This window comes from Theropithecus gelada, chromosome 11 (assembly GCF_003255815.1).
Source record: "Theropithecus gelada isolate Dixy chromosome 11, Tgel_1.0, whole genome shotgun sequence".
Classification (NCBI taxonomy): Eukaryota; Metazoa; Chordata; class Mammalia; order Primates; family Cercopithecidae; genus Theropithecus; species Theropithecus gelada.
The window spans coordinates 123421958-123435234 of record NC_037679.1 but is presented as its reverse complement, the minus strand read 5'-3'; the positions used below and the strand labels follow the sequence as shown (position 1 = coordinate 123435234).

At 37.2% G+C, this 13277-nt stretch overlaps 1 protein-coding gene across 1 annotated transcript in view; it reads left to right on the top strand.

Moving 5' to 3' along the window:
* The window catches only part of OVCH1 (ovochymase 1), a 93747-nt gene extending 87554 nt beyond the window's left edge, over nt 1-6193 (top strand). Inside the window, exons 27-28 of the mRNA XM_025403129.1 lie at nt 5942-6037; nt 6123-6193. Of these exons, the coding sequence (XP_025258914.1) occupies nt 5942-5988 (47 nt within the window). The 3' untranslated portion in view covers nt 5989-6037; nt 6123-6193. The remainder of the gene's footprint in view (nt 1-5941; nt 6038-6122) is intronic.
* The last annotated feature ends 7084 nt before the right edge of the window (nt 6194-13277 follow it).

Sequence of the window (13277 nt, the reverse complement as noted above, 5' to 3'; positions counted from 1 at the left end):
TGATTTGATACCAGCGAAACCTGTCTACACTCACCTTGGCTTCTCACAATTTTGTCCTTATGCTGATCTATCTTGTTGCATCTGGAAAAACCTATTGAATTAGGTCAGTATGGGTAGCTCTTCTGTATTTTGAACCTTTGCCATACAACTTAATATCTATCATCTTGCTGAGAAATGCTACACATACTTCTGAATTAAATAATTATTTCAAAATTTCCTTATATTTATGCCACTTTCTGTAAAAGTTGAAGTATCTGTACAAACATACTTTCATGGGTTTTTAATTGATGGAGGTCTACGGAAGGTTTCAAAGAAATTAATTTTTAATTTTGATTCTTTTCCTATGAAGTTACTCCAAATACTTAGGAATTTGAAGCATCAGATGTTCAATTTTCTATACTTTCATGACCTAGTAAAATCCTGTTCTTGCTTAATGGTTACTTAAACTAAAGCTAATGTGAAAACTGGGTGAGGAATTGTTAGTCTGGCTCTGTCATGTAGTAGTCATGAGATCTTGGGCACGTTATTTAACTTTCCCGTGCCTCAGCTTTATTATTACTTGAAAGGAATAACAGTACAGTACCCTGCCCACCTACTTAGCACAGGTGAACATTCAGTGAGAAAGCGTACTGCGGGAACTGTAACTAAGACTTCTCCACTCTCAAGCCCATGCCTTTCCATGGCCTCACAGGGGTTTGTAACCAGTTTCCACATTCTTCAACTGTTCTTCTGCCAGTAGCCTTGCCTCCCTTTTGCTGTCTTTTCAATGCTTCCATCCTGCAAACTATTAATCATGGCTCAGCCCATCATTTGCTTTCTGTACTTTTATAACCAAATCAGCAAGAACATTTAGAACAGTGCTTCTTAATCTTGGCTGTACAGTATAATCTCTGGCTTGCTTAAAACACACACACACACACACACACACACATACACACACACTTGTAGGCCAGATCGCATTTTGGACCAGTTAAGTCACAATCTCAGGGATGGAGAGTTGGCATCAGCATTTATCCCCTCCTTATCTTGCTTTATGCATTTGATGTTAATTAAACTTACATTGAAATAATTTTAGATTCACATGCAGTTTAAGAAATAATACAGATACCCAATATACTCTTTACCTAGTTTCACCACTGGTAACATCTTATAGGATATTGATACAATCAAGATATACAACATTTCTATCACCCCAAGGATTCCTAGTGTTGCCTATTTTTTTTGAAACGGAGTCTTTCCGTTACCCAGGCTGGAGTACAATGGCACAATCTTGGCTCACTGCAACGTCTGCCTCCAGGGTTCAAGCAGTTCTCCTGTCTCAGCCTCCCGAGTAGCTGAGACTACAGGCGCACGCCACCATGCCTGGCTAAGTTTTTAGTGGAGACGGGGTTTCACCATACTGGTCAGGTTGGTCTTGAACTTCTGACCTCAGGTGATCCCCCCGCCTCAGCCTCCCAAAATGTTGCCCTTTTATAGCAACTCCCACTTCACCCTTTCCCAGACCCCTGGCAACAACTAATCTATTCTCAATTTCTAGAATTTTGTCATTTCAAGAGTAATATATAAATGGAGCTGCATAGTATGTAACCTTTGAGGATTGACTTTTTCCACTCAGCACAGTCCCCTGGAGATTTATCCAAGTTGTATTGTGCTTGTTCAATAGTTCTTTCCTTTTAATAGTTCATTCCTTTTAATACATGAATAGTATTCCATGGTATGAATGTACCACAGTTTGTTTAATGGTTCTTCTGTCAAAGCATATCTAGGTTGTTTCCAGCTCTGGGCTATTACAAATAGAGCTCCTGTGGAAATTTGTGTACAAGTTTTTGTGCGGACATGTGTTTTCATTTCGGTGGGATAAATGCCCAAGAATGTAATTTCTGGGTTATATGGAAATTGCATCTTTAGTTTTTTAATAAACTAAGCTGTTTTTCCATGGTAGTTTTACCATTTTATATTCCCACCTGCAATGTGTGAGTGACCTGGTTTTTCTGCATCCTCACTGGCATTTGCCATTGTCATTCTTTTAAAAAAAAAAAAATGTTAGCCATTCTGATAGGTGTGTAGTGGTAATGATATCTTATTGTATTTGCCTAATGGCTAATGGTATCGAACAATGTTTCATTTACTTACTTACCATTTTTTAACCTCTTCAATGACAAGCCCCTTCACATCTTTAGCCTATTTTCTAATTGAATTGTTTTCTTACTGTGTGGAGTTTGAGGATTCTTTATATATTCTAGCCACTAATCCTTTGTCAAATATGTGGTTTGCAAATATTCCTCCCAGTCTTAGCTTGTCTCTTTATCCTCTTAACAGAGTCTTTCGCAAGGCAAAAATTTTAATTTAGATGAAGTCCAATTGCTCTGTTAAAAAAGAAAAAAAAAAACTTCTCCTTTTGGTGTCAAGTCTAAGCATTCTTTGTCTATCCCTAGATTTTTTCCTTTGCTCTTCCTAAAAGTTCTATAGCCTTAGCCTTACACTGTACATTTAAATTCATCATCCTTTTTCCGTTAATTTTTGTATAATGTGTAAGGTTTAGGTTGAGGTTTCTCTCTCTCTCTTCCCTTTTCTTTTTTCTTTTTCTTTTTGTTTTGTGTGTGTGTGTGTGTGTGTGTGTGTGTGTGTGTGTGGTCTAAGGGATAGCCAGTAGCTCTAACACCATCTGTTGAATTGCTTTTGTGCCTGCCATAAATAAAGTGGGCATATTTGTGTGGGTTTATTTCTGGGATCTTTTTCTGTTGAGCTATGTGTCTATCCTTTCACATACTACTACATATTATTGTAGCGACATAGTAGACTTTATATGGGAAAGTGATTTCTTCCAATTTATTCTTGGTGAAGATTGTTTTAGACATGCTAAGGTCTGTGCTTTCTCATATAAATTTTAAAATAAGCTTGCTATGTCTACAACAACCCTTGCTGTGATTTTGGTAGAAATTGCATTATAGCTGTAGCTCAGTTTGGGGAGAATTCACATATTTGCTATGTGAGTCTTCCAATCCATGAACAATGTCTCTCCACTTATTTAGATCTTCTTTGATTTCTGTCACCAGAATTTTGCAATTCTCAACATACAGATCTTGTACATGTTTTGCTAAGTGTATACCTAAGTATTACATTGTCTTCATTGTGATTTTAAATGGTATTCTGTTTGGGTTCTACATGAAATGTGATTGACGTCTTTGTGTTGACCTTATATCCTAGTCCTTCCCGAACCTAGCATTGGTATTTTATAAATTTCTCCTGGAAATTTTAATGTGCAGCCAAAGTTGAGAAGCACTTTTTTAGACAAAGACCAGTGGTGACATTTAGTGCCCTTAAAATCTTGTGGTTTCCAGTTTCAGTACCATTCAGCAATCCTTGGGGGTATGCCTGCATGGTTCTGTCTTCTAATATCCACAATCATCATTACAAACGTTCCCGCTTCTTTTCAGCCCTTCTTTCCTTACTTTCTTATCTTGATCCTTTTTCCTGTTCTCCTAGGACTTTGCTTCCTACTTAACACCACCTGATACCAAAAGTAACATAAGATTTTGTTTCTCTTCCCTCTGAGAATTTAGTAACTTATCTGTATCTGTACCTATTCATTTCTTTTCATTGGGAAGAGTGAGAGATGACTTTGTTCCTATTAAAGACAAGACATTTCCCACCTGCAATTTCCAGCATCATTACCTTTATGTGAATATTCGGGCATACTTCCTTCTTGTATTTCCCATACTATTCATTTGTAATTAAGTAGTTGTAGTAATATACCTATTGTAAGTTTTATATTATTGTACATTTTCATTTATGATAGCATTGCTTCATCTTAAAGACTTTTAAAATATAATTTTAATGGATACATGGTAGCCTTTCCACAATTCATATAAAAATGGATTGTTTCCTTTATAAAAAAAATTTAAATAATGCTGGATTGACTATCCTTGTATATATATATTTTTCCAGGACTAGGATTGCCTTAAAATAAACTTCCCAGAAGTAGAATTGCTGGATTCAGGGTAGGAATATTTTAAAGATTCTTGACATAGTTCTAAATTATAAACATAACTGGGTGGACTGTAAGTTGATACATCCTTTTTTATCTTTTCAAAAATCAGGCAATGTGGCAATAGTTGCTATTTTTTAAAGTACAAGTTTCATGGCTCAGCAATTCTACTTTCCAGGAATAATGGCATAACTGCACAGATTTATTATCTGGAATGCTTGATGCAGCTTTTAAGCAAAAAAGAGAAAATGGTCTAAATGTTCATCAGTGGGATTTAATCAATCATGATACATTCATTAACTGACTGATATGACTTGATGTGATCATAATCTAATAAATGAAAAAAAATCAGAATAAGAAAAGCAGTTGGTAGGCCAGACACTCTTACACTTGTGATCCCAGCACTTTGGGGGGCTGAGGAGGATGGATCACCTGAGGTCAGGAGTTCAAGATCAGCCTGGCCAACATGGTGAAACACTGTCTCTACTAAAATTACAAAAATTAGCCGGGCATAATGGTGGGCACCTGTAATCCCAGCTACTCGGGAGACTGAGGCAGGAGAATCGCTTGAACCCAGGAGGTGGAGGTGGAGGTTGCAGTGAGCCAAGATCATGCCACTGTACTCCAGCCTGGGTGACAGAGCAAGGCTCCGTCAAAAAAAAAAAAAAAAAAAAAAAGGAAAAGAAAAGAGAAAAGAAAAGCCAGCTGCTGGTTAAAAAACTTATGTTGGCAGAAGGAAAATGGTTTAGCTCAAGAAAATTTGGCAGAAAGTGAAATGATTATCTGCAAAGGCAGCATAACATAAAATTTGGATGTGCATAGGGAGGTGAGTAGGAAAATAATTTATACTTCAAAGAGTTTATACAATTTTATTAAGAACAGTAAAAATAAAGAACAAATCATTGAAATAAATGATCCAGGATGGCAGATAGGCTGAAGCATTAAAGTATGTGAAAGTCTGAATCAAAATATAATAAAACAGCATGGGAAAACAAATGTGTGTGTGTGTCTGTTTGTGTAATACACACAGACACATACATAAACCCACATTGTTTATATATAAACACATTTTGGTGATAAGATAAAAATGTGAATTTTTAAATATATAATGTATATATTTTATTATACATCTGGGAAGAAAGAATAAATATAAATATATGTATTAGATAAACAAATACTTGAAAAGTTTAAAGTACTACAAATGTGATTCTTACCCATTCCTCACATGATGTAGTCGAAGAAGGAAGAGAGTTATATTTTCTCCACTGTCACTTCAGATTCAACAAGGTGATGTCTTAGAGGCACGTGGAAAAATGGCAGATGTGTTTTTTGATTATGGATGAGAAACTAAGAACCTCACATCTGAGTGTAGGGCATACGTTCCTATTGTCCTGGGAGGATATGGTAATACTTGGAGCAAACTGGTAACATATAAATTGGGCTGATCCCTTTTGAGTAATAGATAGCATTTTCTGGAAGACTTAATTAATCACAGCATTTAAAAGAGTAATGTTGGCCAGGTGCATGGCTCACACCTATAATCTCAACACTTTGGGAGGCTGAGGCAAAAGGATCATTTGAGGTCAGGAGTTTGAGACCATCTCAGGCAAAATAGCAAGATCTCATCTCCAAAAAAAAGAAAAAAAAAAAAAAGAATTAGCTGGGTGTGATGGTGCATGCCAGTAGTAGTATACTAGCTAGTTAGGAGGCTTAGGAGGAGGCAGGATCATTTAAGCCCAGGAGTTAAAAGCTACAGTGAGCTATTGCAGCACTACTGCACTCTAGCCTGGATGACAGAGTGAGACTTTGTCTCAAAAAGAGTGGGGGTTACTGTTAGATCAAAGTAGCTATTTCTAGAGCCCTCACTGAAGAGCAAACAACATAGACAATATTAACATAAATCCTACAGACTAAATGATATTTAACTTTCTCTTCAACATCCTTTTTAATTAGGAGAGGTTTCATTACTAATCTGGTGCCAGAGGAAGATGATAAAATAAATTTACTTTATATGTATGACTGCTGGATGGGGAACAACTGAATGTCATAGTGAGTATATGTACCACCTCCTCCAATGTTAGAATTCAAACAAATATATGTGACATCTAAGTGTATTCTGTTTATTCATTTTCAGTTTTTCTCTATTTTTAATATGAATAATGGTGGGAAAAGTCTTTTAAAATAATGGATCTAAAGGTGGCTTCCTGGGTTTTAGGGTCATTATATTCATGAATACCAGTTTATTGATACTTATAAAAACATGTATTGAAGAATATCTAGTGATTTTATTACCTGATATTTATAAGTCTCATTTCTGTGTAATTACTCTCCAATTGTACTGTAAACATACACAAACTCAGACACACATACACAATTGTTTTATAACAGTGAAAACTCATACTTGAAGGTATCAGCCAATTTCTAACTATGTGAGGCATTTTTCTGAAATGACGGATTGGTATGAATAGTACATGGGTGGAAAAGATTATGTGAAAATAACTAGCCTATGTGAAGGTCAATCCATGAGTTTGGTTTCACTTCTACTGTATTGTACAACTGAGTTAACAAGTTACAAATATCCAATAGACTAGAATAAATCAGAATGTAGTTTCCATTGTCAGTCTCTAAACATGATGTTTATTCGGCAAAGTTAAGTCAAAAGAATGAGAGCACAGTGAAACCAAGGGAATCAAGTATAGGCTTGACCTTTTAAAATGAATTGTATTGATCGCTTCATCAACAACTGATTTGGGTCTAAACAACTTCTTTTTCCTTCCATGAAGTGATATTATTTTTCTCTTATCCTAGAACTGTACAAAATAGTTTTTGGTGTTTCTGTTGTATAAGCTAAAGTAGAATAATATTAGGTCTTTACAAATCACCTAACAATGTCATGATAGTGCTCAGAGAGAAAACTGGTGGGATGTACCCCTCAGAGTGTGTCTACATAGAGGGCAATCCCTGTTTTAGCCTTTAAAAGCATTTGCCTAGGTTTATATGTATTTTTATTCTTTCTGTGCTAGAGGATGAATTTTCTAACATGGTACAGCAGGCTAAGGTATCTCTGATCATTAGTACCTCTTGGCGAAGCTACCAGGGTATGGATATTTAAAAACACCAATATGTTCAGAAGAGCTTCAGGATCATCTTCCTGCATGTTAATTCAAAGATTGCATTGATGAGTCTGGGAGTTTTCTTTTTAGTATGTCTCACAAACTGGCATTTGCTGATTCATAAAGAGGTATAGATGCATGGTAGTTTTAAAAAGAAAGGCAAGAAGAATAAATATATGGCTAAGTTACCTTAAAAACAAATGAACCGTGATTACTAATTTGATAGTTGAAGTGAACTCAGTTCTCAAAAAGAATTATTCATTACTTGGATGAATTATGTGTAATTGCTGGTATTCAATGGTTTTTGACCTACAAACAACATGCTCATTTGTTTCTTTCTTTTTTTTTTTTTTTTTTTTTGAGACGGAGTCTTGCACTGTCTCCCGGACTGGAGTGCAATGGTGTGATCTCGGCTCACTGCAACCTCCACCTCCCAGGTTCATGTGATTCTCCTAACTCAGCCTCCTGAGTAGCTGGAATTACAGGCACACACAACCACGTCCAGCTAATTTTTTGCATTTTTAGTAGAAACGGGGTTTCACTATGTTGGCCAGACTGATCTCGAACTTCTGACTTCGTGATTTGCCTGCCTCAGCCTCCCAAAGTGCTAGGATTACAGGCGTGAGCCACTGCTCCCAGACGATCATTTCTTATGATTCAGCTGCATAGCTGAATTAGGTGGCTTAATGAACCTACTGCTGGTAACAGTGAAAACGTAAAGAAGTTTTCATGTAATTGAAAACCATCATCTGGCCATTTATATAGATGCTTGAAACTTTCTTCATGGCAGAGTCTACAGTCAGCATTAAGTGAATTTACATTAACTTATCTTTCAGTCTCTCCTTGAAGGCATAGATTTCAATCCAGTTCAGAGATCTGTCACATCAGCCAACTACCTGAGTGGCCATAGTTTTCTATTAGGTTGTGAGCAGAAATCAGTGAGATAAAGAGAACAACCTGTGCCCTGCGTGACCATCCTCTACAGTTGGGGTTAGTGTCAGCCAGGAATCAGGCATTTGGGAGAACTTCTCTTTTTGCTGGTTGCAGGGAGATTGTGGAAGAACACCGCAATGTGCCCGGCATGGGAAGTCCAAGCTTGTTGACATTGTGAGCTGAGGCAGCAGTCACTGCCATCCCACTGCACCATCTTCACAAGAATTTCTGCCTGCCGGGATTGGATCACATCTGTCACTGGAGGAGAAGTGAGGTCACTGAAAGAGCAGTGTGCTACAATTGTGATTACAAATGGGAAAAGAAATGCATAACAGTACACCAGAAAAACGAGTGTCTTGTCAGTGCTGAAATATTCAGTGTCACTTCCACCCATCATTATCATTGCAGAGGTTGGTGTTAGTGTGTTTGTACGTTCAATATTAAACATTGGTCACAGAAAGTTAATGTTGTTTCATGCCTCCTGGGAACTTACAAATTTGAATCGTTCAATTCATATCTTGCATATCATGTGTACGCTGTATATTTTGAATACCATTATATATAATTGTACTTTTTTTTTCTCCTTTGGAAAACACTGTAAGATAAGAAGGGCAATATTATTCAATTCATGTAATTCTTAACTTCACTCACAGAGATACAGGCCAGAAACTGCCCTGAGCACAAATAGATAGGAAAGGTACCTGCCAGTTTCACAATTGTGATGAGTGGTGGACATTTAAGAGATTATTTATCAGGCACATCAATTGACCTTAAAATTTTTAGATAAAATTGGAGGATATTTCATTTGTTTATAACATATTGAATTGATCTGAAACTCAGATTGTCTCAGTCCCCTTACCTCTCTAAGCTGTACCCAAGAATCAGGGAGGAACTAAGGAAGGTCCCTGAGCCAGAAATCTAGATGCCAAAGTTCATCACAGAAATCTGGAATATAAAATGAGTAGGAGCCTGAGGCACTTTTTTTTTCTTATTTTACACATTCCACCAAAATGTGTCATTTGGTTTCTAAGAATGCAGCATTCCAAAAGGGCATATGGTTCCGCTCTAGGTAAGCACATTTATAATCAAATGAGACAACAATTCATAAGGAAATAGAAAGCTTACATATATATATATACTCAAGCAACTTCGCAAAGCGTAATATTCAGGACTTCTGTCCTATAGAACTCAATATTGTGATTAAATTATAATAGTTTGAATTATTAAGCTGCCATTTCTGTAGGTTAAAAAAATTGAAAATTAGCTACTTTATATGATTCAGCCCAATAATTGTAGTTATAATAATACATCAAGATGTTAGGTTCAGTATATCCACATTATGAAAATTTTGCTCTTCAAAATTAAAGTCAAAAAGCTTATATGCTTAAATTAGGAATCCTTAACTCTGAAACAAAATGGTATGTTTCCCAAATATTTCTGTCTGTATTTAAGGCTGGAGGTAACTGAGGCTGCATTGAAATTGGTGAATAATCTTTTTCTAATGAATCTTCATTTTAAAGTTGGAAGTCAAGTATGAGCACAAGATATTTCTGTAATGGTATTAGAAAATAAAACTTCCCTCTTCTCTCACTCTCTTTCTCTTTTAACCTCTCTTCCGTTCCTTCAACCGCTTTTCTCCCTCTTCCCCACCTCCTATTCCCGTTTACATTCCCCCTCCCTGACCCCATCTCTCTGGACTTCTTATACTCTTTCAATTTCTCAATACCTCTCTCCCTTTTCACCTCTGTTAATCACTTTTTCTTTCTCAATCTCTCTACTTTTTTTTTCCAATCAACAACCTCCCTCTTCTTTCTTTTCTTCCTCTCCCCAATCTCTCATACTCCTTCAAATTCTCATCCTGCTTCCCTCTCTCAACCCTTCTTTCTTTCTCAACGCCCTCCATCTTTCTCTTTCAAACAACCTCCCTTCCCCTTCCCTTTCCTTTTCTTACCAACCTTTTCTGTCTTTCTCTGTTCCCTCTTTCTCTCAACCCCCTGCCCAACTCCTCTCTTTCTCTGTCAACCTTTCCTTTCCTTTGCAAATGCTATGGTGAGAAAGTATTATAAATGTCCTAGTATTTACTGAAAACCCTCTACATGAATATTGGTCTAAAGGTTCTGCTTTCATTAAGTTATACTTTCGGATAGGAAAACTGAGGAAAAATGAAAGATGAGATTTGCAGTAGGGATTCTCTAATTCTCATGTTAATCTGTTTTGTACCATTTTCACTTTGTCTTTTGTGAATCTTTCTCTTCTTTTTATTAGATGATATTAAAGGGGATTAAAGTTGTATTGTATGAAATGTCAGACCTGCCTAAAGCTTTTATTTTTTTATTTTTTAATTTTTTTTCCCCCTCACACTTTGATCTGCTGGCCATTAATTTTGGTGCTGACACAATCTCTATTGTGACCTCCCTGGGTGGTGATCCGGGTGTAGTAGGGGCCAAGTCTGAAGGTTTACTGAAAAATGGACCCTTAAAGGCAAATTAATTGCAGAAATGACATACAAATTTGTTTAACATCTATACACATGAGACTTTAGAATGAAGACCCAAAGATACAGGGGAAATTGTCCTTTTTTATGTTTAGTACAGACAACCATGTAGAAATATGATTTGACAAAAAATGTATGATTTAATGCTGGCAGACTGAGTGGAGAAACCCAGTAAGGTTTGTCTGTCTCTATTCTCTTGGCTATCTAGCCATGCATTTTTTCCTACTGGTATGAGGCAGTTCTCTCTCTGAAATGGGGGTCTTATGACCTATAGTCAAACAAGGTAAGTCAGATAATTTCTTTACGGCAAGTTTGTACACAGAAAGGCTGGAGCAGCGGGGAGTTAGAGTACTATTTTTAGGTTTTATGGCTGACTTTGGGGAAAAGGGGTTTTGATTTCTATGACCCACCCTGGGGAAGAGGGATCCTAATTTCTATGGCTATTATGGGGGAGAATGGGACTGAAAAATTGGAGAGCAGGAGAAGGTCAGGAAATGTTTGCTTCTAAGGCCTTCATTTTGGGGCATTGTTTTCTGAGCCCTGAGAGGATGATGCTCTCAAGGTGCTTCAGCAAAGGGTGCAAGGTTAGCACTCCCTGTTTGACCTAGAGTAGCCGCCTGATTTCCCTAAGAGGGTCACAAGCTATTTGGTGTTCTGTTTTTGGCTTCTTTTTGGCTATAATTTTAGAGTTCTTCCATGTTTTACTTTTTTTAGAGTTGTTTTACTTTTCCTCTAGTTGAAAGCCAATTTAATTGATGAGGGGGCATAAACTTTATTTCTTTCTTTGACCTGCTTTCCAAGAACCACTCTCCCTCTTGTATTTTTTTTTTCCTTTTCTTTTCTTTCTTTCTTTTTTTTTTTTTTTTTTTTTTGAGACAGAGTCTTGCCCTGTTGCCCAGTCTGGAATGCAATAGCGCCATCTCGGCTCACTGCAACCTCCGCCTCCTGGATTCAAATGATTCTCCTGCCTCAGCCTCCCAAGTAGCTGGGATTACAGGTGCCCGCCACTATGCCCAGCTAATTTTGTATTTTTAGTAGAGACGGGGTTTCTTCATGTTGGCCAGGCTGGTCTCGAACTCCTGACCTCGTGATCCATCCACCTCAGCCTCCCAAAGTGAGCCACCACACCCGGCTCCTTTTTGTATTTTAATGTGAAGCTCTATATGTACTAGGTTGCCATTAACTGTGTAAATTGATCTATGATGTAAGGGTTACATAGCCAAATTTAAAGTTCTTAGAGAACTCATAACCTGATTTTTATTCATGTATTTTTAAAAATCCTTCTTGAGCACCTGTTGTGTGCCAGATAGAGACACCTAGAAAGAGAAAGCTTTCATCTGTAGAATCTCATTATAGTAGAGAAAAAAAAAATACGAAGATAACTACTATTCAACATGCTATAGAAGCAGCAGCTAGGAAGGAACAACTACTATTTTCTGCAGGAATAGGTGAATATAATATTTGAGCTGAGTTTTAAGGTTTAAATAATAGTTGACTTGGTTTTAGTTTAGTATTTATGTTTTATACATCATCTCTTATGTAACAAGCTATTTCCCTATCAACAACTCCACATAGTCTGAGTTTCTCCTGTCACATGGAACATTGGAAAATTTTTTTGTTCATTCTTAAGTCATAAATTACATCACTTCATCTCCTCTAACCCTTCACCTTTTCTTTCTGATATGTGTTTCAATGATATAGTGCCAACATTTCACACTTTCCTTGTCAATTTAACAAATAGTCAACAACTTAAGTCTAGTAAGCATCTTATTCTCACTGAAGATTAACAACGTTGGCCCATCTCCTGATTGCATCTTTGTCTCAACTTTATTATTCACAATTTAGCACTTGTGGTTTTCTATTTCCCACTGGTATGTATAAGAGTAAATTTTAACCAAATTATTAAATAATGGCAACAAAAATAACTCCTGGGTCCAGAGTTACTACGAAACTCTGAAACAGGCAGAAGAAAATAGAAGGATTATAATAAAACAAAGTAAAACTACAGTGATTAAGAAAGGGTGGGGCCGGGCACAGTGGCTCACATCTGTAATCCCAGCACTTTGGGAGGCCGAGGCAGGCAGATCACGAGGTCAGGAGATCAAGACCATCCTGGCTAACACGGTGAAACCCCGTCTCTACTAAAAATACAAAAAATTAGCCGGGTGTGGTGGTGGGTGCCTATAGTCCCAGCTACTCAGGAGGCTGAGGTGGGAGAATGGTGTGAACTCGGGAGGCAGAGCTTGCAGTGAGCGGAGATCACGCCACTGCACTCCAGCCTGGGTGACAGACAGAGCAAGACTCCATCTCAAGAAAAAAAAAAAAAAAAGGGTGGTATTGCTGCAGAGAAAAATAAACAGACCAATAAAACAATACTGAAGGAGTCAACAATGCCATTTTAATTTTTTAACTTGGCAAAAAAATGCATAGGGTGACAATATCAACAGCTAATGAGAATGTGGAGTAGGAGGAACTCTCCTCACTTCTGGTGAGAAAGTATAATTAGGTACTCCAGCTTTGGAAAACTCAGACAATATCAGTAAAGTTGAAGATAACAGTGTCTTCTCAGTCAACAAGTTCGTCTCTAGGTATATACCCTACAGCATTGTCTTCAGTCATGGATGAAATTAAATGTACATATCTGGGGCATGAAGAATAATTTAACAAACTCCTTATGCTATTCTAATGTGCAGCCAGGTTTGAGACCAGTGTCCTGCAGGAAAGTGATATGACCATGGACCATTGGATA